Source organism: Pelodiscus sinensis, chromosome 3 (assembly GCF_052426305.1).
Source record: "Pelodiscus sinensis isolate ZL-2025 chromosome 3, ASM5242630v1, whole genome shotgun sequence".
In the NCBI taxonomy this organism is placed as follows: domain Eukaryota; kingdom Metazoa; phylum Chordata; order Testudines; family Trionychidae; genus Pelodiscus; species Pelodiscus sinensis.
This window is the reverse complement of record NC_143054.1, coordinates 68,659,438-68,686,584: the sequence shown is the minus strand read 5'-3', so window position 1 is coordinate 68,686,584 and position 27,147 is coordinate 68,659,438. Positions and strand designations below refer to the sequence as shown.

The window sequence follows — 27,147 nt, the reverse complement described above, 5'->3', positions numbered from 1 at the left end:
GCACTTACTGTTATTCAGGCAGTATGGATTCAGATGCCTGGCCAACACAGCCTACATCTGTGGAAGAGCTATTCTATTCAATTAACAGCAGTGTAAAACACACAGAATTGGGTGCAGGTCAATTTATTCCACTGTGCTTTTGTTTTCTCTTTTGCTTTTCTGAATAGGCAGCACCCCATATGCCCCAGTAACTGAACCCCCCAGTGGATGGCACTTTGTTTAGTGTTTAATGTTAAACAAGCTCATATGAGGAGTGCAACGGCTTCACAAAGCTGCCCTTTCAATTACAATTTACTGTGACTTTCATACATTATTCATCCCAAAATGCACTGTTATGCATCTTTAATATCACTATTTGCGTTTGTATTACCATTTGATTTAACAGTTACAGGCTGAAACGTGCAATAGGGGTTCTGTCTTAGGTGGCCAGTGATGCTGAACAGTGCTCTCCTGCAGTGTTTTAGAGAATAAACTTGCTTAGGGTAGTCTTAACCTCACCCTATGCCTCTCCCAAACCTCCCAGTTATAAATTCAGTGAGAATTACTGATGGCTAAAATATGGGCACTACTAAATACTCAGAAATACTGCAAGTGGGTACAGTGGACAGGGCCTCAGGACACATCAATTCTGGGGTGAGGACCTCAGCTGTGGGTGGGAACTATGGGTGAGGCCAGGGATGAGGAGTGCAGGATGTGGAAGAGGGGCTCTGGGCTGGGGTAGAGTTTTGGGGAAGGGGGAGAGAAGTTGAGTGCTCAGGGTGAGGCAAGAAATAAAGGATTGAGGGTGCGGGTAAGGGCTCTGGGCTGATACAGGGGGCTGAAAGCTTCAGCTGGGGTGAGAAATGAGGGGTTCTGGGTATAGGAGAGGACTCCAGGCTGTGAAAGGGGGTCAAGCTGTGGGAGGAGTTGAGAGCTCTGGCTGGGGTTGTGGGCTATGGGTTAGGACCAAGGGTGAGCAGTTTGAGGTGCAGAAAGGAGCTCAGGGTTAGGTATGTGGGATGGAGTTTGGATGTGGGAGGGGATTTCAGGCAGAAGCAGGGAATTGGGGGTGCAGGAGAGGGTTCAGACTGAGGGGTCCTGGCTGCACTTATTTGGCTTGCCATTGAATGGACTTTTAATAGCCCAGGCCCCTTTTTGACTGAACATTCTGGTCAGAACTAGATGTTTGGCAACACTATTTGTTTCCCTCTTTCAAGCATTTTCCGTTATTTCTCTTCAGGATACAGAAGGTATATCTACACTGCATTCCTCTTTTGAGAGAGGAATGCAAATGCAGCCGAGCAAAATTGCAAATGAAGTGCAGATTTGAATTTCCCATGCTTCAATTGCATAATCGCGTCCGGCCGCTATTTCGAAATACCCTATTTCGAAAAAAGAAACACTGTCTAGACACATTTTGAAATAACCCTTACTCCTTATAAAATGAAGTTTAAGGCTTTTTTCGAAAGAAAACCCTTCTTTCGAAATAACCGCATCTAGACAGCGTTTTTTATTTTGAAATATTGGCTGGACGCGATTATGCAAATGAAGTGTGGGAAATTCAGATCCACACTTTATTTGCAGTTTCATTCGTCTGCATTTGCATTCCTCTCTCGAAAGAGGAATGCAATATAGACATACCCAGATTGTCTTTTCCTGTGTATTTGTACAGTGCCTAGTATAAACGGGGCCCTTGAACTTTCATGGGGCTTCTAGGTGCTAATGTTGCATGAACAATAACTTTGTTGTTTTGCTCGTCATGCACCACATACCACATTTAATGATGACTAATGTTTGTTCTTTTTTCAAACAAGGCAAATTGTCTTTTTTCCTGCTTAGGACCACCAGATATGCAAAATCTGACATTTTAAAACAAAGCTACTTGCTACCTAGGCAAAGCATCAAAATATTGAGTAGCATGATTAAGAGCAGGTTAAACTGAGACTATTACCTCAACCGTAGCAACAATGCAGCTGTTACAAAAGTAGAGTACTATATATTTTTAATATATAGACTGGTCTATGGATATCATTAATGAAAACACAAGTTGAGTGAGGTAATATCTTTTTATAGAACTAACTTTTGTTGGTGACAAAGACAAGTGTTCTAGTTCCACAACCTTTAAAATGTTATATAGAGATTATAGTAATTATAATAATTTTGACAATTGAGGAGCAATTGTAGGGTTGGCAGCTGTCCGGTATTGACCCGGACAGTCTGGTATTTTCAACCCCTGGCCTGAGAAAAAAATCAGAAAATACCAGACGTTTTAGGTGTCTGGTATTTTCTGAATTTTTTTTTACCGGACAGGAGCCAAAATACAGGACTGTCCGGGTCAATACTGGACACCTGGCAACCCTAGGCAAGGGCAATGCATGGAGCATCTGTCTCTCCACCTTAGAGGTCAAAGGGACATGTGCCAGCCACTTCTGAATCCAGGAGCTGCTGGAGATAAGTGTCCCGCACCCCCTGCTACACTGCAATCCCTTACCCCAGCCCAGAGCCCCTTCTCGGACTCTTAACAGCTTCCCATAGCCTGCCACCCCCTATCTGTGACCCAGCCCTGAGCTTCTTCCAGCACCCTAACACTCACCCAGAGCCCACAGTTCCACCCCAGCCTCTTGCCCTGAGCCCTCTATTTCACATCAAACCCATCATCCCATGCCCATAACCCCAGTCAGCACCCCTACCCCATGCCCCAACCCTCTGCCCTAGCCTGGAGCATCCTCTTGCCTCCCTAAAACTCTCATTTTTTGGCCACATCTCAACTATAGTGTTGCCAGCTTTCCCAACTGGACAGCATTTGTGGCAATGGTGTCCAATTCATTCAATTGGGAAAACTGGCAACACTAATAACCCACGGGAAAGCCCTGAGCTGTCATATCCTCCATCTCTTGTGCGACTGTGTGTGGCCTGCAACTAATTTTTTTTTCTTCCGGTCAATGGCCCCAGAGAGGAAAAAGGCTCCCAACCCCCGCTTTAAAAGACCAGAAACCCGCTCATATTTTAAAATAAAATAAAGTTCAGAAAGGAAAAAAATAGCAATAAGCAAATATTTCTTTAATTCCACCAGAAAAAAAGAGGAGCACTGCCCCTTTTAATATGATGTGTGGTGCCTTTAACATATCCCTTTAAAAATTTCTTTAAACCTTTCTGTGTGTGATACCGATAACAATTTGCTATTAGACTTTATGTGGTAGAATCAGCTCAAAGCACCTTTTTGAGGCTGTTAAGGATTGCATTGCAGGAATAATGTTACTCTATATTTATGGGGTGCTTAAGTTAAAAGAATAGTAATTAAATGCCATCACATGGGCCTCTTATTAGAACTAAAGATGATGGAGATAGAAGCATGATAAACAATGAGTGTCTGATCCTGCTGCCTCTGGTATGCACTGCACAAGAATAAAGAGCTTTCACTTAGACTAGTAGGAGACGTTCAAATCCTTTGAAGTAAAATAAGAAATGCACACTTACTTTAAATAACAAGTGACTGAGCATATAAATGTCTAGATCAAGCCATCAGGAAAAAAAATGTAAAGGGGTTTTCGGTGTGTTTTGTTGTTTCTGTCTGAAATCTCTATTTTCTTTTGGCATCTTTGCTTTGTAATGTTCCCTGCTGAGAGGGACAGACTGGATTCACAGTAGGCATCTGTGCCTTTCAAGTTGCTCTTTGCTCTGCAGAGGGTTGCATGCTGAAAGATGCAGTGTGTTTGTCCAGTGCTTTCCTCATCTTCTGAGGAACTTGTCTAGCTAAGACAAAACATGAAATTTATTATTTAGTCAGTTGTCTGGATCTTAATGGAGAGTTCTGAAGTAATAGATGAAAGTTTAATTCATTGATATTCGTTTATAGTTCATGTTTACAAAATAGGTTAGTGTCAGTGCTCTTCACCCTTGACCTGGAAATCTTGGAATGATCTTGAAGGAGAATGAAAAAGGCTAATTCTGCATTAATTTGAACTCCTCATCTGTAAAATCAACAGGTCAAGTTTACCCAAACGTTTGTTCCAAAACACACTGATGAACACATACTAAGGCTTTCTTGTTAGATGTTTGGGTTTTTTTTAGTGGTGAGATATTTGGCATAATTCTATGTTATGTTGATGTGATACTATCCATCAAAGAGAACATATTTTCCAAACATTCAGCTAAATTCTCTTTTGAGGTAAAGCAATGCAACTTCATTGAAGCCAAGCATATACTTTGGCTTGCAACCCCTACTTTTAAAACACAACAAACTCCAAAAATATTATTATTGTCTTTTGAACATGCTTTTTCTTTAGCAAAATTGAAAATAAAATCAGATGAGATTTTTTTTCATCTTTTATCTGCAATAAACCAGAGAAATAAGGGATTTTACCAGTCCAAATGAGGAAAATGTGACCTGTAGAGGTAAGCATACACTACATCTCTCTGTCGACAGAGAGATGTAGATTAGGCACGTTGAAGTTGCTAATGAGGCAGGGATTTAAATATCGTGCACTTTATTAGCATAAACATGGCCGCCACTTTTTTTGAAACTGAGCTTTTTCAGAAAAAACGGCAGTCTGTCGAAAATAAACCCTTTTTCAAAAAATCATGTATTCCTCAAAAAATGAGGTTTACAGGATCTCTCGAAAAAGGGATTATTTTCAACAGAACTATGTCTAGAAAAAAGCTCCATTTAAAAAAAAAAGCGGCAGCCATGTTCATGCTAATGAAGCACGGGATATTTAAATCCTTGCCTCATTAGCAACTTTGACGTGCCTAATCTACATCTCTCTGTTGACAGAGAGGTGTAGTCTAGACACCACCTATAATTAGAAAGGAATAGTACTCATACATAATAATTAGAACAGTATGGCTACTAAACTACAATGCACCCAGTCGAAAGCCCACTGAGGTCCGTCTGACTTTTTTTTTCATTGATTCTAATGGACTTTGGATGAGGCCCAGTGTTTTTATACTATGCCCATGACTGCAGTAGCTCATCTCCAAAACCACATCTTTTAAATATCTGTATATTTGAATATCTCCATACCTGCTTGTGAGACAGCCTCACCAGTCAAATGCAATTGTTATTAGAGGAAATGCTTTCTCTGCATATGTATAAAGGCCTATTTAACTGGCTTTTGCTTGCAAAGATTTTCACACCTTATATTAAGTTTGACCCACAATACATTTTTCACACACAAGCAGTGATTTAGAGGGTTAATTTGTATTTGCTGTGGTTGCCTGATTTATTGGAGAACAGAACTTGAATGAAGTTGTGCATTTGAAAGAGCCTGAGTTTTATCAGAAGCTTCTAGAAGAATTCTGTACTCTGGCGTGCTTTCTATTGACAATGGTTGCTATATTATCAAGTGTGCCCCTTTAACCTTCTTCTCCAAAGGTGAAACAAGGTCATAATGTGTTTGCCATTGGTAGCATTTCCCTTTGTTTGAAACGATGTAGCCATCCTTCATTTGGAACATTCCATCAGGTTTGGTGACAAGGAGGATCACACAGAAAATAATCCCGCCTAACGGTCGGTGCAGGTTGATTTTCTACCTAGTAACTAACTAAAATAAAAGTTAAATATGTATCCATTATTCACATTCTGGTAAGTTTTCAAATGTGTTTGCTCTGTAAGCAAGAACTTGCATTGTCTTCTGCTTAAGAGAAAATAAATGTTGGCGCTGGAGAAAATATTTGAAAATCATTGTTTAATAGCTAGTACAGTAAACAAGCAAACAAATATTATAACTTCACGGTGGACCCAGCTCTGGCTGCCTTTTCCTAGCACTGCTCTGTCTCTGGAAGCCTCCAGCTTCCCTGGCAGCCAGGTCCTTCCTGCTCCCCTGCTAGAGCAGGAGTGGGTCTGTTTCCACCCTTTTAGGAACCCTTATTTATATAGCCCAGATGGGCCTTAATTGGCTGTCTCTGCCCCAGCTGCTGGCTCCACAGCCTCAGCTGCTGGCTTCACAGCTCCAGCCCTCTCTAGGGTTGGGTTTTAACCCATAAAGGGCCAGTACAAGGCAACGCACCCCATCACAGGCTCATTTTGTGCATCTAACACAAGTACTGATACTGAAAGCAGCCATTATGTTCATTGTATGCTAGTTACACATTCAATGTATTTCAACTTTTGCTGAGTTAACTTATCCAGGGGAGCATCATTCCCTTAGATACATTTCTGGTCAACATTTATCATTGGCTTAGAGGGGTCATGTCCAAGTGGAGAATTGGATCCTAGTTGTCACTTTTCTTTGGTCTTCATAGTCAAAATATCCTGCCACCAGCAGATGGTGCAATTATAGTGTGTATTTCCATTTCAGTTATGTCAAGATGAGGAAAAATACATTTTTTCATGATGTAGTTGCGAGTGCAATACTTCACTTTTGCTAAAATAATTTGACATAGACAATATCAATGCCAGGGAAGTGTATATTACCTATAACTGAGATGGAGGAGAAAGAAGAGTAGATGAGCATGCAGATGCATATCTGATTTTTTAATTTTTCTTCCTTAGCATGTGGCCGTGGATTCTACAAATCATCTTCACAAGATCTACAGTGCTCCCGCTGTCCTGCTCACAGTTTCTCTGACAAGGAAGGTTCTTCCCGATGTGATTGTGATGATAGCTATTATAGAGCACCTTCTGATCCACCATACGTTGCGTGCACAAGTGAGTCAGTCATGAATTTAATAGTGAAGGATATTGCTTAACCAACTGGGTACAGCCATGTGTTGTTTGTTCTCACTAGTACTTACTATTGGCCTTTGGTGTGTTTGCAAAGTAATAAATGAAACTGATAAATGAAATTGAACTGCAGTGGGAAATTGTACACTGAACATAATTTCATGTTTGTCTGATATATCCTTGGGAAAGAGAAGATAGTGCGTAAATACATAACTATTTTCAACGGAAAGAATGAAAGTATAGTTTTCCTACAGTCTAAAAATTGTCACAGACTGTGTGCCTAATGTGATGATACAGAAAAATGAATGGAATGCAAAATGAAAAGTAACCTGTGTGAATTTGGACTTGGATTGAAATGTAATGGGATCTGGATTAACATTCCATCTGCAAATACACAGTCCTACACAGATTGATGGTTCAGGTAATGAAAATTTCCAAAATCCAAAGCTGTAGCCAAATACTGTTGTAAATCATATCTGAGCTGATTAAGGAATGTCTAAATGCATTCTGTGGTGTTTGTTTAAAAGGGATGGGGGGTAAAGACCTTCTACTAAAAATGCTGTAAGAGTTAACTTCTGAAGTGTGTTAACTGATCTTTTAATTGCACAGAAGAGAAACAGCTAAAGTCAGTTGCAGTAAATACACAGACAATTGTTATCCTGATTCCTTAATGGAAAATAAATAAAGCTTCTTGCCAAGTGAGGTCAAGGAGGCTTTTATGTAACTTTGTAGTAAATGTAATGAAATGTTTATGTGAAGAAAAATGCTTCATCTAGTTTAAGCCTCAGTAATGGCTAAATGTCCCATACTGATTTCATGTATTTATGTTATCTTTTTTGTATGTTACAAAGGACCTCCATCTGCACCACAAAACCTCATCTTCAATATCAACCAGACTACCGTGAGTTTGGAGTGGAGCCCTCCGGCTGACAATGGGGGAAGAAATGATGTGACCTACCGCATTTTGTGCAAGAGGTGCAGCTGGGAGCAGGGTGAATGTGTTCCCTGTGGGAGTAACATTGGATATATGCCCCAGCAAACTGGATTAGTAGATAACTATGTCACTGTCCTGGACCTTCTGGCTCATGCTAATTACACTTTTGAAGTGGAAGCTGTAAATGGGGTATCTGACTTGAGCCGTTCCCAGAGGCTCTTTGCAGCAGTCAGTATTACCACTGGCCAAGCAGGTAAGCTTTCATGACTCATTGTGAGAGGGAGAGAGACTGTGAACTTGCAAAGTGCATAGTCACAGAGTGAAAGCCATATTAGCCTGATCTTGGTAAAACAAAAAAAAGCAGTCATGTAGCACTTTAAAGACTAACAAGATAGTTTATTAGGTGATGAGCTTTCGTGGGGCAGACCCACTTCTTGCAAAGTGAAGGTGCAGTTGGTCAGGGTTAGGTTTGATGAATTCCAGCTCATGAATCTTTTCACTTTTCCACCTAATTAGCACCTAATTATCATAACATAACCTGCTACCTTTTCTTGACATAATTTCTTTTGGCAAATAGTTTTGCAGAATGTATTTATCTTCATTCTTGTACATAGATTATCTTGGCTCTGTACAAAAAATAATATCTCTCCCACTACTCTGGCATTAATGCCACAAGGAGCTGAAGAAAAACACAGTGTGAAGCAAAGTTCTACTCAGGCTCCCTTTCTTACTATTTTTAATCTATATGAATATCATGGGTGCCAGGAAGACAACTTTAGTGTCTAAGGCTGTGTCCAGACTCCATGCCTCCGTCGACGGAGGCATGTAGATTAGCCAGATCGGAAGAGGGAAATGAAGCCGCGATTAAAATAATCGCGGCTTCATTTAAATTTAAATGGCTGCCCCGATCTGCCGATCAGCTGTTTGTCGGCAGATTGGGGGAGTCTGGACGCGATGCCCCGACAAAGAAGCCTTTCTTCATCGACACAGGTAAGCCTCGTGAAACCAGGTTTACCTGTGTCGATGAAGAAAGGCTTCTTTGTCGGGGCATCGCGTCCAGACTCCCCCGATCTGCCGACAAACAGCTGATCGGCAGATCGGGGCAGCCATTTAAATTTAAATGAAGCCGCGATTATTTTAATCGCGGCTTCATTTCCCTCTTCCGATCTCGCTAATCTACATGCCTCCGTCGAAGGAGGCATGTAGTCTAGACACACCCTAAGTGTTTTGAGCATTCATGTCTTCCCTCAAGATTACATTTCCAATTTATTTAATAGGTCCAGGTATTTGATGATGAGATTCAGTGACCATGTGACAATTCTTTACTTATTATATTTATCATAATCTGACAGGTGAAATGTCAGGGAAAATAAAATCAAACTACCATATTGCCAAAGGGATATGCTGCATGTGGAGTGTTTAAAAAAAAGGAGGAAATATAGCAGGAGGATAGTGAAATGATAAATTGCTTGTTGATAAAAATGGCCTTGCGACTACTGTACTTTACTTTGTGACATCATCTTGCGAGCGTGCAGTAACTCTGCTAGGAAACTAACCACCTGAGGTTTAAGCGGAAGTTGAACTATCACATTAATTGCATTTTCTGGGTTTCTGAAAGAATTCCATGTGGCAAATTGGAAATGAATGTATATAGACTCGTTTAAGAAATATTGTTATATTTTAAACTATTTCTCATTTTGCGTGTCTTTTTAGCACTTTCTGTTAATTGTCATAATCTGATTATTTTTAGTGAAGATATTTATGCTTTTCTGTGAATTGAATCATAGTCTACCTACTTTGGTCTCCATAGTGAATTGAAGTCACGGGCTGTGTATGGGTCTGTGAAGATAAATAAGAAAATAATAAGCCTTGAACATGTAAAATGAAATCTTTTAAACAAAAAATTGCTATAAATTTACCTGAAGCTGAAATTCTGTGATAGTTCTGGGTTCTGTGAATCACAGTCCTCAAATTTTGGCTTTGTCAGGTTAATTCAACTGTCTCCACATTGCTTTACCAATATAGCTCAGTTCTTGCCTGTAGGCAGTTTGTTTCTGCATTCATTCATCTTTTGGCCTTTATTTTGGGTTTGTAAATGTAGACTAATAACATTCCAAAAGTTCTCCCATCTTGACACGCTACTTTGTTTTATTGCCTTTAGGCCCCTGTGGCCTGCACCATGTCCTGCAGCTCCCATTGATCAGGAACATCAAACCATGGCCCCTGGGAGCTGCGGGGGGCAGTGCCTGTGGATGGTCAACATAAATAAAATCTCATAGCCCACCAGCAGATTACCCTAATCAGCCATATGCTGATGGTTGCTGACCCTTGCTTTATATGTACCTGGATGATCCAGAGGCATGCTAAATATGAAAGGGGAAGTGTGGTTCAGTGGCTGAATTTATAGCTGAGAAGGGAAAAGAACTATTAGACCATCTGCTATATCTCTCTGTCAATATAGGATTGTTCCTAGCACATGTACTAGTATTTTCATAGTCATGGATTTATAGATTTTTATGGTCAGAGGGGACCATTATGATCATCTAGTCTGATATCCTGCATAACACAGGCTATATAATTACTTCAAATGATTCCTGAATCAAGCTCATAACATCTGTAATAAATCCAGAAAGAAATCCAGTTTTAATTTAATTTTCAAGCCTGTAAGTGATGGAAAATCTACCATGTCCCTGGGTAAAATTTGTAAGAGTGCAGGACTCGAGAGACCTGGATTCTTTTTTTAGAAAACGAGAATGCTATGGCTTGTTTTATAATCTTGAACATGTCACTTAAGCCAACATTTTCAAGTGTCCAGTGATTTTGAAATCTCAAATTGTGGTACGAAGGGCCTGAATTCAATTGAAATTTCAGATGCTCATCACTTCAGGAAATCAAGAGCTAGATATTTTTGGTTGGTCAATCAAATAGGGACATGTCCATATTTAGAGTCTGGTTTTGAAAATGTTGTCTTCAACTTCTTCACTGCAGTTGTCCTGTCTGCAAAATGGAAATAATACTTACCCTTCATTAGAAAGCACTTTGAGATCTTCTAATGCAAAGTGCAAAATAGATTAAATGTATTTTTTCTGTCTCAACTACAGAAATCTTTCGCAAGAAAAGACTAGCTTCCTTATATTTTTCAACAAAAATGTATTCAGAAAATAGAATGTTCTCATTTATATTATTTTGTGGCAAAATATTTTGGTGCATAATACGGATTTTTCTGATTAAGAGGGGGATGTATTTTATATGGGACCGACTGATAGGTATAATTAAAAATGGAGAGACTGGTTGCTCAAGGGAGATTATAATGCATCTGTGCTCCTATTTTATTTTTTACCTTGGAGAAAGAAAAATGGTAGGTTTATTTATAGCCAAGTAAAGTAGCATTCACGCAGCTTTTATTTATGATTGTTACTGTTCTATCCTCCTTGGAAAAATGGGTTTTTTGTATGCCCATATTGATTTATGTGTGTGTAAATGTGTGTATGACTAAACCTTTTGCACTTTCTATTGTGTTGTCCCGTTAGGTGGCTACATGTAATAAGTGGGCACACTACGTTCATGGATACTTACAGTAAGATCTTTTTGTTCTTAGGCCCAATGAATGGCTGTCTTGGGGTTAAAGTCAAACTGTGTAATGGTAACATGACATTATTTATATAGGAATAGGGTTACAGAATATTTTCTGCTCATTAATCTCTATAATGGGATTCTAATGGGACAAAGAGAACATGTGAGAGAAAGGGATGCCAAGTTGGTTGACATAAGGTAGCTAGATGTTTAAGATCAAATTTATATTTGTGAAAGAAATATTAGTGGATTAAGTAGGTAAGTGGATAAATGGCATTCCAGGGTCACAGAGCTCATAATACATATGTGTGGGTATGTCTACACTGCAACCCTAGTTCGAATTAGGGATGTAAATGGAGACAATCGAACTAGTTAATGAAGCGGGGATTTAAATATCCCGCGCTCCATTAACATGATCTCACCGGCGCGCTAGTTCGAATCACAGCTGATTCGAACCAGGAAGTGCGCGCCGGGACGCATTAGTTCGGACTAAAGCCCTTAGTCCGAACTAATGTTACTCCTCATTTTTTGAGGAGGTGTTCAATTGAAAATTACAGTAGGGTTGGTGAGCTCTTTTGTCTTACACTATCCTTAATTCCTTTAGGACTTTCTATACCACAGCTGGCCTTGGTGTTAGTGGAAGTTCACTTTTTTGCACTCCTTGAGTGTTGCCTTTCTGACTGATAACAAACATCCCGTTTCAGATTCCCTATTCTCCCCATATAGCACCCTCAAGACTACAAGGTGTTAAACTCCTTTTGTGCTAACTTGATATTTATCAGGTGTGCAACTTAGACTACTTTGGCACTGACACCCCACTATTAACATCATTGATAATTCTAGCTCACCTAATTGGAAATATCAGTTAAGGTAATTATATATTTAAGCAGACATCACATTTTTTACCAATCTGGATCATTCTCAGTGTTGGAGGTTTTTTTTTAACTGCCTTATTCTGTATTCTTTCTTACAGAGTGATCCATCAGTGTTTCCTGAGTATTTTTAGTTACAAGCAGAAGCAATAAATAAAATGCTGGAATTTTAGTCGCCTTCCCAACTCCATGCAGTAGCTCCTTGACGATGTCAGGAATTACCTGCCGTGTGCTTGTTCTGTCTCAACAAGTGAAAGCCACCCAGTAGTATTGTTCCAAAGCCATTCCATGTTGCCAACAGAAAGCATTTAAAAATCTATGCGTTTACTCCCCTTCCATGAGATGAGCTTGAAATTCGTGAGATTTTTAAAAATAAACTCAAGATCTTTTTATTTGACTTTTAATTTGTGAGCTTTCAGGATTGATGTTTTCAAACATTTCTCTGCAATCATTCAGGCTAGAAATCTCTCCCAACCTGCCCCCCCCCCCTCCACACACACACACACTTTTAAATGAAAACTGAGATTGTGATTTGATTATGATTGTAAGAGCTGGGACTTTAAGAAAAAAAAACCAAAATATCACAACTTACAATACAATCATGAGTTGGTTATTTGATATAAGACAAGAAGAAATAAATGGATTTAAAAAATTAAATTGTATAGAAAATATTCTTCTTGTAAGGGTATGGGCCATAAACTGTTTCTAGCATTCTTAGGTATTTCTGCAGTCTCCCTCACCAAAGGTATCTAAGCCATGTCTCCTTCGCTGCCTCTTGCTTCTCCCATCCTCTTCTCTCCTGGTTTCTGATGGCACTTGCCATAATTGTTGTCCACACCTTTCCCCCTCTCCTTTTCACCATCCATCCTGTCCAGTCCCCTTCAACTTTTCTTCTAGGGATATCAACATGTAGACAGCAACACAATTAACTGATAACCCTGGGTTTATTGGTTAACCTTGTCGACTACATGCACTCTCATCCCCGTATCAGAGGCAGCAAGGGGGGGAGCGGGAGCCAGTGACTGTGAGGAGCTGGCTTAAAAGCTGGCTCCCCATGATCACTGGATCAGCCTGCCCCCACCCACTCCACACTGCTATTTCTGATAGAGAGGCAGCAGCATGGACGGGGTGTGAAAGTGGGAGCCAGTATAGAGGCAGTTGGGGGGAACAGGCAGGAGCAGGTCTCCCCCAGCACTGACTCCGCCCCCCCTTGTGCCTAATTTGCATATCTTCTTTCGGAAGCCAAGGGTAGTCTAGACATGCCCTTAGTATGTAGTTGTGCTTTCAAATGCCTCATATACTTATGAAGTTCAGATTGTACAGGTTGTACTTCCAAAAACTAGCACTCTCTAGTCCAGCAATATCCCTTTTCTGGCAGGACAAGAGATGCCCCGGACCAGAATGCCCAGGAGGGTAAGGGCAGGAGGGACAGCCGAGCCAGGGCAACAGGGTCGATAACCCAGTTGGGGGCAGCGCAGGACCAGGACCAGAGCCTGGCGGCAGTGCAGGGACAGGCAAGAGTCCCCCGGAAGCACAGGTTGGCGTGGTGCCAGCGTTTCCTGGCACCCGCAGGAGCACGGATCCAGGACACCGTGGCAGACCCTGGAAGCATAGGGCTGGAGTTGAGCCTCGCAGCAGTCCAGAACCAGAGTCCCGCAGCAGCCTCCTAGAGCAAGGGGCTGGGTCAGAGCCCCAGCGCAGCCCGCTGGAGTGCACGTATGGGGCCAGAGCTCCTCTGCAAAATCCCTCTAGAGCACGGGGCTAGAGCCCCTCATCAGCTAGGTTGGAGTCCTGTAGCAACCTGTTGGCGCACGGGGCTGAAGCTGGAGCCTCATGGCTGCCCCCGGATGCATGGGGCCCCATCCCTGTGGCAGGAGCCGGAGCTTGTGCTGCCCAGAGAGCACAGCCAGGTTGGGGAGGGAGAGGAAGATGAGGCAGGGTGCTTGCTGGGGCATTCTGCCAGCAGGAGGCAATGGGGCTTGTGGGTCCAGCAAATTCTCTCATTCAGGACCGGTCAGGTCCCGACTGTGCTGGACAAGGGAGGTCCAACCTGTATGTAAGTGTTTGCAGAGTTGGGGTCATTATCACTAAAAAATATGAAATTATTTAAAAAATAAAGCTTCAGATTGTGTTCAAGGAAACATCCATTAAACAGGTCTGAAGCTGTAGGAATCAGAAATGTACATGTACTTACGCTTATATTCTGGGCTACCTTTGTGTTTGATGTTTAGAGAGAGAGTTAGAAAGCCACTGCTACCTCTGTTCATTAAAATAACATCCAAGGTCTTGTTTATTTTGATTTACTTTTAACATTATGTATACCCCTATAAGGTATCCAAAGGGCAGGCATGTTGCTTTACTTGAAGTACAAGTAATGCTGTAAAAAATTATTAGCCCATTGAAGTTATCTTTACCATTATGCCTTTTCTCTAGGTTTTAATTTAAAAAAATAATAGATCAGTTATTTCCACTGAAATAAATACACATTGATTTCAAATCACTTTGTTAGATTAATATTACAGGCATTTGACAGGTTAGAGCTGGTTTTATGCTTTAATTAAGGCTATGGGTAGAGACAGAATAAAAGTTCCTTGTTCTGAAACAAAGACCATCAGATATGGTGAAGGAGTTTTTTTCATTGATTATGGTAAGTATCATTTTAGTAGAAGAGCCACAAGATTAAAGAAATACTAGGTAGGGCATTATCATAGACTCCATCCTCAATATTATATTAAGATTTTTTAAAACCATTTGAAGCATAGTAATCAATCCTCTAAAATTTCAGTTATAGTAAAATATAGTGGTCAAAATATATGATTTCCATGTTTAATACTTTAAAAATCAAATTCGGAAAGAGCAAAGATTATGTTCTTGAAAGTTTGCAGCAAAACATGGCATTTAAATGTGTTTTACTATTGTGATAGAGAGACTATAAGATGGGTGAATATAGGAATATTCCTAATTAAGGCTACATCTACACTACAACAGAAAAATCACTTAAGCTATCTGACTCCAGCTATGAAACTCTCCCATTGATTTCCCTTACTTTACCCATTGAGGGTGTGTCTAGACTACATGCCTCCTTCGACGGAGGCATGTAGATTAGCCAGATCGGAAGAGGGAAATGAAGCCGCGATTAAAATAATCGCGGCTTCATTTAAATTTAAATGGCTGCCCCGATCTGCCGATCAGCTGTTTGTCGGCAGATCGGGGGAGTCTGGACGCGATGCCCCGACAAAGAAGCCTTTCTTCATCGACACAGGTAAGCCTCGTGAAACCAGGCTTACCTGTGTCGATGAAGAAAGGCTTCTTTGTCGGGGCATCGCGTCCAGACTCCCCCGATCTGCCGACAAACAGCTGATCGGCAGATCGGGGCAGCCATTTAAATTTAAATGAAGCCGCGATTATTTTAATCGCGGCTTCATTTCCCTCTTCCGATCTGGCTAATCTACATGCCTCCGTCGAAGGAGGCATGTAGTCTAGACACACCCTCAGGGTAGAGTAACAAGGTCGACTGGACAGTGATGTGCAGTCAGTTTGGCAGATCTCACCTAGACCTGCTGAATCAACTACTGATGCATTGAACTCAGGGCATTGATCCAGGCTATAGTGTAGATGTAGCCTCAGAGGTAGGAAAGAAACATAGACGGGAAGATGCTAGTCACGTAACTTAGGGTGTGATACAAGGATGTGAAGGACTAGTCAACTATCCAATAAGCAAATACTTATCGGATAGTCGACATGCTAATCGACTAGTTGCTCCCCCCCTGCTTGCTGCCTCTATCAGAAAGAGGCAGCGAGGTGGGCGGGAGGAGGGGGGGAAGAGGAGCAAGTACTTCAAAGTGGTTGTACCACTTGAAGCCTGGGGCCAGACCCTGGGTTCCATGCAGTGCTGCCACTTTGAAATGCCGTGTGCAGCCTGGGATTGTTACAACACTTCAAAAGCGGAATCGCCCTATCAATTAATCGAATAGTCAGTGCAAAATGCATCGACTATTCAATTGGTCAGTTAGTCAATATTTAACATCCTTAGTCTGATACTGTACCATTTGAGGGAAGTTCTGTCATTCACTTCAGTAAGTAGAGAGTTTAAGCCTTAATGTATTGGCTACCAGGCACTGACACTACAGTGTTGGATAAAAATAAGGAATAGATTAGAACAGAAGTTCTCACTTTATATCACATCTTACTACATGCTACTGATCACAGCTCTTTACTTCTCTAAACTTCAGGAGAGCTTAGTCAAAATTAGATACTTTGGTGAAATATTGGCTTTTTTTTTTCAAAAAACCTTTTCTATAATTTGGCTAGCTCAAACCTGACAGGTTTTTAGAGCCACAGTAATTTAAAAGAACATGGCAAGTATCTCTGGCACAGAGTATATTACATTTAAAAATAATGGGCTACTCTAACCAATTTATGGGAAGTAAGAGATTGGCTTATAAATTAGCAGCTGAATGTCTGTGTTGCCAGGTACACAATCGAAAAGCAATGTGAAACAGAGATAATCAGACCTGGCAGTGTGCCTGTTAGATGTTCAGTCTTGTGCACTGAAGCTAGTTTTCACTTTCTTTGTACCATCATTCCTCCTTCCTCTCCAAATATGTTAATGAATGTCACAAGATGGTGTGTAGGATGCGCAGAAGCAGCATTTGTAAAAGAGGATTGGCTTGCTGATGGACAGTTCAATGCTAATATTGAGCAGTGATTTCATTCTGGGAAAAAAAATGGCTTTGTCCTGGACCGTGACTTAAGTAAATTTAACTATGGGCAGTCAGATTTCATACTCAACTGCTTTGTCTTGTCATTGCATATTAACTTTGTTAGTATAGGCAAAAGATGACTCTATGGAGAGACTACGGAATGGATAAATTAGGTGGTCAAGGGAGTGTAAGCAGGAGATCTGAAGATATGTTATGATATTCTCCATAAGGCAGGTAAGTTGTGGCACATCTTCAGTGAATCCCGTTAGCTCCCTTTTGGGGTGTTTCCAAAAGTGAATTATGCCAGCTCTGTTGCAGGCAAAAGAGCGTGTTGATCATCACTCTGCCATGGACTGTCTCAAAGACTATTTATTTACTGATTATATTACTGTTGCACCTAAGAGCTCACCTCCATTGTGTCCAGGTGCTATATAAACACAGAAGGAAAAATTGGTCCTTACCTCAAAGAGCTAACAATCTAAGTTTAAGATAAGACAAATAGCTAGGGATGCAGGAGTACAAGAAAACAATGAAAATACAGATTGTACCTCCCTTAACCAGGACTCCCTGGTCCAGCAACATCCGTGGTGCACGGTGGCCCACCTAGACCACGGATGTTCCTGGAACACAGAGCCCAGGAACAGGGAGGTCTGGTGGCAGGTCAGGAATGCCACAGGGGGCACCGGCAACTCAGCCGGGAGTCCTGTGGGGTGGGGAGGGGGACTGTGCGGTACAGTGGGGCGCTCCGGCCCCAGCGGCAACCATGGAGCTCCAGCCTGGCCCCATTCTGGCTCCAGTGGCTGGGGAGTTTCAGCCTCAGCAGCAGCCAGGAAACTCTGCCCCGGCCCATGACTGCGCAGCTCCAGCCCCAGTTGTGGAGCCAGAGAGCTGTGGAGTCAGGTGGCTTCGAAGTTCTGCCCAGGATATGGAGCTCCTGCCATGGCGCTCTGACTCTGGCAGCGGCAGAACTGGTACCATCTAGTGCGCCCCGGCAGGCTGGAGCCTGAACCCAGTGGCAACACCGGCCAGGAGGGGAGGGACCTCCCTTTTTCTGGCAAATCCTCTCATTCAGGACCAGTTGGATCCTAAGGGTGCTGGATCAGCGAGATCCAACCTGTTCTGGTCAGCCTGATAGACCATGGTCTTATTACACTAGCAGCCTTTTGTCAAGTTTTTTTGTAGGTGTTTTGGAAAAAGGAGTGTTTTCAGGAGGGTTTTGAAGGAGGAACGTTCATTAGATTTGGGGACATTCTTCCCAAATCTGAGCCTAGGAGAAAGCATGAAGGTACTTTGAAAATTTAACTAGTGGGTGATGGAAGCAGCTGCATGTACCAGTAAATTCTACTTCGATGAGGCTCTGAACCAAATGTTAGCACAATTTTGGATGGTTCCTTCAAGTTAATGTATGAGTTGCTCACTGATTTAGGAAGTAGCTATGTTATTTTCAGTCTTCTTCTAATACACAAAGTGGTCAGCTGTGAAAATGAGTTCAAGTATCTGGCCATTTTCTATGCTTCTGGGTCAGGACCAAAATCTTTATTAATATATAGACCATCAGGTTGTGTGAAAGAGGATATGCCTGAGTTGATATTATTGCTATTTGGAGTCTTCGTGCATTATTGATTGATGTAATACATCTTAAATTACAGATGATCAGCTATTTCTGTTGTTGAGCCTTACACCAGTTTCTACATTTTGATGCACTGTTGCTATTTCATGCCTGCCACAATCTTTTTTTCCCGAAGCCTCAAACTTATGGATCTGTTGGATTTTTTTGTATCTGTGTGTAGTCTCCTTACTTTTGCTGGGAAAAATCATATTAGCCCTTTAAATCAGGTAGTTGGTAAATTTGTCAACAACTCACATTAATTCTGAGTTCTGTAAAAGTCTGTATCACCACAGAGAAATGAACAAAACCAAGGCAGACGCTCATGAAACACAGGATCAGGGACCACATGCTAATAGTGGAAACTGGTAGATAAAAAGCACAATCTAATGTGCCAAAGTGGTTGTGCTAAATCAGAGCAAGCTTGCATTTGGGTCACTGAAGGGCTACCCCACCCAGAAAGTTTTCTGCATCTCTGCAGTGGAAAAGCCAGCACACCCACTAATACACCATGACTACGTCTAGACTGGAATGATTTTCAAGAAATGCTTTTAACGAAAAAGTTTTCCGTTAAAAGCATTTTCGGAACAGAGCATCTAGATTGGCACGGACGCTTTTCTGCAAAAGCACTTTTTGTGGAAAAGCATCCATGCCAATCTAGACGCGCTTTTCCACAAAAAAGCCCCGATCGCCATTTTCGCGATCGGGGCTTTTTTGCGGAAAACAAATCTGAGCTGTCTACACTGGCCCTTTTGCACAAAAGTTTTGCACAAAAGGACTTTTTCTCGAATGGAAGCAGCATAGTATTTCCGCAAGAACACTGACAATCTTACATGAGATCCTCAGTGCTTTTGCAGAAATTCAAGCGGCCAGTGTAGACAGCTCGCAAGTTTTTCCAGAAAAGTGGCTGATTTTCCGGAAAAACTGGCCAGTCTAGACACAGCCCGTGTTATGATGTTCATTTCACTGTCTCCTTTGTAAGAAGCTAGCAGCTCCACAGGCTAATGTTTCAGGGAACAAAGTTAACCCCACCTGTTTTCTGCTTGCCTCCTTTAGGATGCAATTAACCATTGGGGATGCGGGGATAGAGCAATCCAAGTAGACGCCCAACGCCATAGCCTAAATCAGAGGCTCAAGCAATGACTCTGTTACTAGCTTAGACTGTTTTGCACATGTGTACACCTTCATTATGTAAATAAATGATATATCAATGGTCATGAGCTACAGAAGTCATTTTTCTGAAAATGTTGACATTCTATAGGACATATACATATTAGTTAATGCATTCCAGTAATTATATGTACACCTAATTATTGAGAGGAAATGGTGTAGTGGAGAAAATAGAGGGTTAGGAGATAACAGATTTGGATGGTATTCTGAGCCCTGCCATAGACTTCCTGTGTGGTATGAGTATATAGATTTACCTTCTTTGCTTCTGTTTATTCAGAATTAAAATGCAAATAATAATAATTAACCTATCATTAGTTGTAAGGATTCACTTCTCAGGATTTGCAAAGTATTTTGAAATTTGTCAGTGGGACAATAGATGGGAAATTAAAGTATTATCAATATACAGATATTTTGGTTTGTGTTAGTATTTAAATTAGCGTAATTCAACATTAGTAGGATTTCATAGATACTGGCAAATTTAGAATACCATTGATTCACGGATTTTTTTGCATATTAAGAGCAGAATTTTGAGAAAAGTAGTTAAGGATGAAAAGCCGAGTAAGATATTTTGACCTAGAATGTTCTGAGTTTTATAGGTTTACATCATATCTTTGGTGTTACAGAATAGATGGAGGTTTTTTTTAAAAAAGTAGAGGTTCGCAGGCACTCTTAGATAAGCAAATGGACATTACTGCTGAAATATATTACTGCAAATGCATAAGTGCTCTTGTATCTGAAAATCTAATTGAGCTCCTGTGTAGTGAATTAAAATTTATTTAAATGTAACATTTCTATATAATGAACAATGTGAAGATAGAGACAGTGTACTGTAATGGCTTCTAGGAAAGCCTGTGTATACAGAAAAGCTGGTTCACGTAGGGATAAGGAGTTTTTATACTAAGCTTAAATGAGGGTATATCTACACTGCCACCCTAGTTCAAACTAGGGTGGCTAATGTAGGCATTCGAACTTGCAAATGAATACCCTCTCAGACCTTCTGCTTAGTTTGTCCAGAACACCTTGTTCAGTTATGGGAGAACACTATGCCTACAAGTTACAGGAAGGATGAATTCCTCACATAGATGCCTGTTTAATAGTTGGATGCCTGCTGTGATTAATTTGTCACAGCTGGCATGCTTTGTAGGCCAAATGTGCAATGAAGCAATGGATTGAGGGTGCTTTGGGTTGAGTGCTTTCTTAAAGAGAGGTTCAGTAAACGCTTTAGTAATTATGTTCAGTCCCATCATCTAAGTTCTTAAACAGATCCAAGTCTGCTTATAGCAAGAGATACAGTGGGGGTCTATTCCTGATTAACACTACCGTATTACAAATGATTCATAACAGCAATAACTGTAACAGTGCTGCCATTCCTTAAGATTAAGTTCTTTTTGCTGAAGTGGCAACTTCGTGGAAGAAAAGATTTTGGCAAGGGTTCCAGAAGTGAAAATATATATATTCATTTTGAAAAAGATACTCAATATTTTCTTAAGGCATAAGGACTAGATCATCATTTCCTCCTCCTCTGCTCCCATGAGCACTTAGTGATGGGCACTATAGGAGAAAAAAAGAGAATAAATTAAGATTAGATAATCTGCTGCTTTTGGATTCAAAGAACCAGTGTCGAAGACACTGAAGGCCATCAGACTCAACACCAAACATCAATTGGATAGTTGGGGTGTTAAAAAAGCAGTTAATTAGGTAACCATTAAAACATCTTAGCAGTTAGACGCTGTGGGCTCTACAATATAAAGATGTTCAATATAAAACTGGCTGATAGGGAGCGGACAGACAGCTCCCTAGGAGCCAGTGCCTTGGCTCTCAGCCCTGCTCCTAGGGAGCTGACTGCTGCCCCATGCTGTGGGCTCAGCCCCATGGGCAGCAGCCAGCTCCCCGGGAGAAGGGCTGGGAGCTGACATATAACCATTATGTAATCGTTTAAACGGTTACACTATTACATTCCTATTGGATAGTGTAGGGTTTTTTAGCTAAACTGTTTGTATATAAATTTACATTTCTATTTCAAATTCTCACTAATAATGTCACAATATATCATTGGTTCTATTTCTAGGGCAAAATCTGTGGGCAATTTAAGAAAGCCATGATGGGAAGCTGAAAATTGAGTACAATAAAACTGTTATCCTGTATTCAGTATTTAATTTTAAGATACTAGATGCTGATTATCTTCATTGCTTCATTAGTGATGAATGAAAGCAAATTTGATGTAGACAAGCGAGCTAGTGGAACGATGCAAAGACAACTATAAAAACATCTGTACTGATCCACCAATGCAGTAAATTATAGCTACAAGCAAAAGACATTGATCCAGGAGGATCATTAACAGTTTAATCAACTGATAGAAGTAATAGGATAAATGAGAGAATGTTATCAAGATTTGAACTTTTAAAGCTGTCAATTACAATCGCTAAAATACATTTTCTGCATTGTTTCAATTTCAAATACATTATGACTTAAGTTCACTGTGTTCTTTAGTGGGCGGCCAACAAGGTTCAATAGAGTAGTAAAATTCACAGGAAAAAATTATTCAGTCATCCTGCACTTCATTTACCAGGAGGTCAGTCACAAAGGGAGAGATAATTGCTGCCAGCCAGCAAAATTAATTGGGGATGAGCCAGAAAGAATGATGTATGTTCTCTGACAATGTACGTGAGAGAGATTTTTGTACAAACCTGTAGCTGCTTGCCTGGTTGAGGACACAAGGACAGGAGAAGGAGACCTGTGAGAAACAATTAGTATGGCTTCACTGTGAGCAATTCTTAATTATCCATAGCATGTTGACAGCAGATAATTAGTGTCCCAATTTTTAACAATATTTGGTCATTAACTACAACAGACTAGAGAAGAGCAAGAGCAGAGACATTTGTCTGAGATAAGTGTTACATAACTGCACCCGCATGTGAACACAAGTCAACTAAATCATGCTGATGATAACAGCATGGAAATCCTGCTATTGTCTGACTGATTCAAATGCACCAAATTGCAATGTACCATCAACTACAATTTATGTACCTTTACAGTAAGCCATTAAGACTGAGAGATCAACCCACAAAACAAAGCCGTTTTAAAATTATCAGGTTCAGGCTAACTTGAACCAACATCTGGAGCAGGCTCTCAAGATTTGGGGTCCTCACCAAGAATGCTTTCTTGGGGCCTCCTCTGTTGTAAAATGAGGGTGATCTATTTAGAGCATCTGTCTGGCAAGCTCTCCAAAAGGCAGCCCACTTAGGGTTTTTATAGATCGAAACTAACACCTTTGCGAATTAATAGGCAGGAATCCCAGAATGCTAGTGTCAAGCACTCGCAGAGAGGGACTCTGCTCACTAAGGGTATGTCTAGACTACATGGCTCTGTCACCAGAGTCATGTAGATTAGTTTATTAGACATACCCAAATGAAGCGACGATTTAAATAATCACCGCTTCATTTAAATTAAAATGGCTGCCGCACTGAGCCTATCAGTTGTTTGTCGGCTCAGTGTTCTAGTCTGGACGCTCTGCGGTCGACATCAAAGGCATTTGTCGACTGCCCTGTTATACCTCGTGGGATGAGGTTTACCGGGGCAGTTGACAAATGCCTTTAATGTCGACCGCGGAACTTCCAGACTAGCACGCTGAGCCGACAAACAGCTGATTGGCTCAGCACGGCAGCCATTTACATTTAAATGAAGCGGCGATTATTTAAATCGCCGCTTCATTTGGGTATGTCTAGTAAACTAATCTACATGGCTCTGACGACAGAGCCATGTAGTCTAGACATACCCAAAGGGTGCATGTATACATCAGGGCTTAACTCAAAATAAGCTACGCAAATTGAGCTACGGCAATTATGCAGCTTATTTCGAAATAGCTTATTTCAAAATTGGGAGCATCTACACAACACTTATTTTGAAATAGAACACTCTTCCTCCGACTTCCCTTACTCCTTGTACAATGAGTGTTACAGGAGTCGGAGTCAGAAGTCCTCCAGCTTAACAGCTTTTCAACATTATTTTGAAATAACTTCCTGCTGTGTAGACAAGGATTTAGTTATTTCGAAATAACATTAGTTATTTTGAAATAATGTTGCTGTGTAGACGTACCCTATGAAAGCAGTCACATTCTTATCTTACTTGGGTCTCTAGAGTACATTGAAGAGTCTGTTCTTGAAGGAGAAAGGAATGGATAATGTTAGCTAGTTCCCCATCTTAAATAAAATGTCCCAGCCTCCAGTCAAGGAAAGCTGATCTGATTCCTAGAGTAGCATGCTTATCTAACAGTAGTTGGGGGTCTACAATCATCCGTTAGTTGAAAACTGTGGCAACCAATGTCTGCACATTTCCTGGATTAAAGGGTCCGATATTACCTCTGCTAGGAACTGATTGCTTCTCCACCTTTCATCACCTTGATCTTGTTTCATTAAGGTTCAATTAGCTATCTGTCTACACCCCAGCTAGATATTGACTGAGACCCTGAAACATGTTGTGGAAATTGGAGGAAGACAGAGAGATACAGTTGGGTGTCCTCAACATATTGATAAGACTACACTCTGTGGGTGTATCTATGCAGCCCCCTTTTCTCAAAATAAGCTACTCAATTTACATAGCTCAAATTGTAAGGTATTTCAAAAAGCTTATTTTGAAATTTTGTGCTACACAGTGCCACATTTTGAAATAAGGTGCTATTTTGAAATGTCCTTTATCGCTTGTGCAATGACGTTTACAGAGACATGGGACTAGCAAGCCCATTATATTTTGATGTAATGGACTTGCTCTTAACACGCGGAATCTGTGTAGATGTAGATTGTGGCTCTTTATGAACACAATACTGACCCCGTATATATTTTGAATATGAGAGGGTGACCGAATGACACTCCGTAGCACTTGATTGCTCTTTAGGAAGAGGAGTAATTATCCACAACTGTCCACTGAGATCTCTCCAGGAAAAAAGAATGAAGCCTCTGAATGGCAGCCTCGTCATGTCCCTCTGAATTCTGTAGAATAAGACAACACTACTTTGTGAAAAATAGTATTGATGGCACCTGGTCTAATAATACCTGCATAAACTTGAATGAGCAAAAATACTGACCATGAGCACTAGATACTTTTAAGTTTTATGTGAGCTACTCTGAGCTTTCCAAAAAGAAGAATCTCATATATGTGCCATAGGATACAAAATTCCATAGTTGGAGAAAGTCTTTTTTTCAGTTAAGGAAGACTATAGCCATGTTAGATGCCACTGAAAACATTTGCCTCATGCAAAGCTGTCATGACAATTAAGAGATTGATCTTGCAAACCCTTTCTTACATAAGGCTGACTAATCCTTAATGAAGTCAATGGATTACTTGAGTGGATAAGGATTATGAGACTTAGATCTTGCAGGACTGGACTATGGGCCTCAGTTTTACACACAAGCAACAGTACAGTAAAACTCCAATAGTCCGGCATCCAATAGTCTGGCACTCCTGATAGTCCGGCATCAAAATGGCAAGAGCCTAGTGAGTGAGCATCAGCAAAAAATGAGTCACAAGGTAACAGCGGCAGCAGCTGAACTGATTAAAAAGGGAAAACAGGCTTAAAAACCCTAAAATATTACAGTATACTGTATACAGTATGTACAATAAAAAGGGTTAAGAACACTTTATATACAGTTTGTAATCTATACAGTATATATATAACCAGTTTATAGTACCTCCTGATAGTCCGGCATATTTGATAATCTGGCACCACGTAGGTCCCATAGGTTCTGGATTATCGGAAGTCTACTGTAGTATGTTAAAGAGCAGAACAAATTGCACTGTATGGATTAAAAATATAAAAATTCTATCAATAGAGATAAATGGGGTCCTCAGCGTCTAGACAGCCATCACAACTACAGATTGTAGCATATATTTATTAAACAATCTTAATGTTAATGTTAAATTGCTATGTGTAATCTGAGGCTACGTCTAGACTGCAGGCATTTTTCAGAAGAAGCTTTTCCGGAAGAGTTCTTCTGGAAGAACGTTTTGAAAGAGAGCATCCACACAGCAAAAGTGCATAGAAAAATCTGCATTTCCTAAAGATAGCATTCACATTAATTGGACGCTATCTCGCATTTAAGTTGTAATTACTGTGGACGGAGTGGCCACCATGGCACCTGTGCTTTTTCCTGGAGGTCTCTACTTTTGGAAAAATAAACCACTCTTCCCCGTCCACATGCACCTTTTTCTGAAAGAGCTCTTTTGGAAAAAGGCTTCATCCTTTACAAAGAGGTTTACAGCTGTTAGAAAAACCCCTGCGTTCTTTCGACTTTCTGTCAAAAGAACGAAATTGCAGTTTGGACGTAAGTGTAGTTTTTCAAGGAAAACTGATGTTTTTCCAGAAAAACTCTGCAGTGTAGACATCCCCTGAGGCTGTGTTCACTCTGCTGTACAGAAAGGACGACACACGTGTGACAAGTGTGCCAAAACTCTGCTGTAACTCCCCCGTTAGATGCAGTTAGAATGGACAAAAAGGTTTATATAAATGTGGTCTGGTTTGAAGATGACTGTCAAAATATTCCAGGAACCTTCGGTTTGCATCTGCAGCATCTAGAGAGAGAAGTAACAGTTCAGTCCTTGGGTGTGTAGCGATCTATTCGCTGTGCAGTGCAGTGCTGTTGACATCCTTGGGCTGTGTTGACAAACCCCAAGTGAAGTTGAAATTCTAGGACGTTTTTAATCTTATTAAAGAGCTGTATAGAAGGTGCTGATATTGTAAGATCAATTGTACTATATGCTTAGGCCCTTAGTAAAATTCTGTATTATAAGGTTTCCTTTCTGTTGAGCTGCCTAAGGTACTTTATAAATATTCAAGTTAAGAATATGTCAAGCTTCTCAGCAATAAGTCAGGAGACAACAAAGGAAATTGATTTGAACTATTAATGGCCAACTCCTACCTGGCTGTTTGGTCCTAAGTAGTAAAAAAAAAAAAAAAAATTCAAATTATTGTAAGCCTAGGAATATTTGTTCTAACTTCTTTTTGGAGATCATTTATTTTCCCCATTGCGTGGGTATCGCTAAGGTAAGCATTAGAGTTATAAATAGTGTTTAGACTTAATTGAGTTCTTATGAGTTGCTTCATGCATTAGTCTCACAACATTTGAATCTCATGTTGTAAGGTAATATTTGAGCATTTACATGGTAAGTCTGTTACTATGTAGATCACCAGACAGGAGAGTTTTATTCAGATGGAATGCTGGTCTCCAGCAGAAGGTGTTATGTCCTGTTTGAGAAGGAAGGTCTCAACTCCAGACAGACTAGAGTGGAACTTTAGAGGATAAAATACCTTGTTTTACCTTATCCTGCTCTCCCTACATTAGGATGAGTCTTGCAGGTGAATCCCTCCCATAGCTGAGGGTACGTCTAGACTACATGCCTCTGTCGCCAGAGGCAAGTAGATTAGGCTACCAGACATAGTAAAATGAAGCAGCGATTTAAATAATCGCCGCCTCATTTAAATTTACATGGCTGCCGCGCTGAGCCGACAAACAGCTGATCATCTGTTTGTCGGATCAGCGCGATAGTCTGGACGTGTGGGTGTCGACATCAAAGGTATTTGTCGACCACCCAGGTAAGCCTCCTGGGATGAGGTTTACCCGGGTGGTCGACAAATACCTTTGATGTCGCCACCC

General features: G+C 40.8%; 1 protein-coding gene across 4 annotated transcripts in view; it reads left to right on the top strand.

Moving 5' to 3' along the window:
• Window positions 1-27,147, top strand: part of EPHA7 (EPH receptor A7) — a 183,716-nt gene that overhangs the window by 68,885 nt on the left and 87,684 nt on the right. For all 4 annotated transcript variants that reach the window (XM_075923900.2, XM_075923899.2, XM_075923902.2 and 1 more), the window contains 2 exons: window positions 6,473-6,628; window positions 7,495-7,830. In XM_075923900.2, coding sequence (XP_075780015.1) covers window positions 6,473-6,628; window positions 7,495-7,830 — 492 coding nt within the window. The remainder of the gene's footprint in view (window positions 1-6,472; window positions 6,629-7,494; window positions 7,831-27,147) is intronic.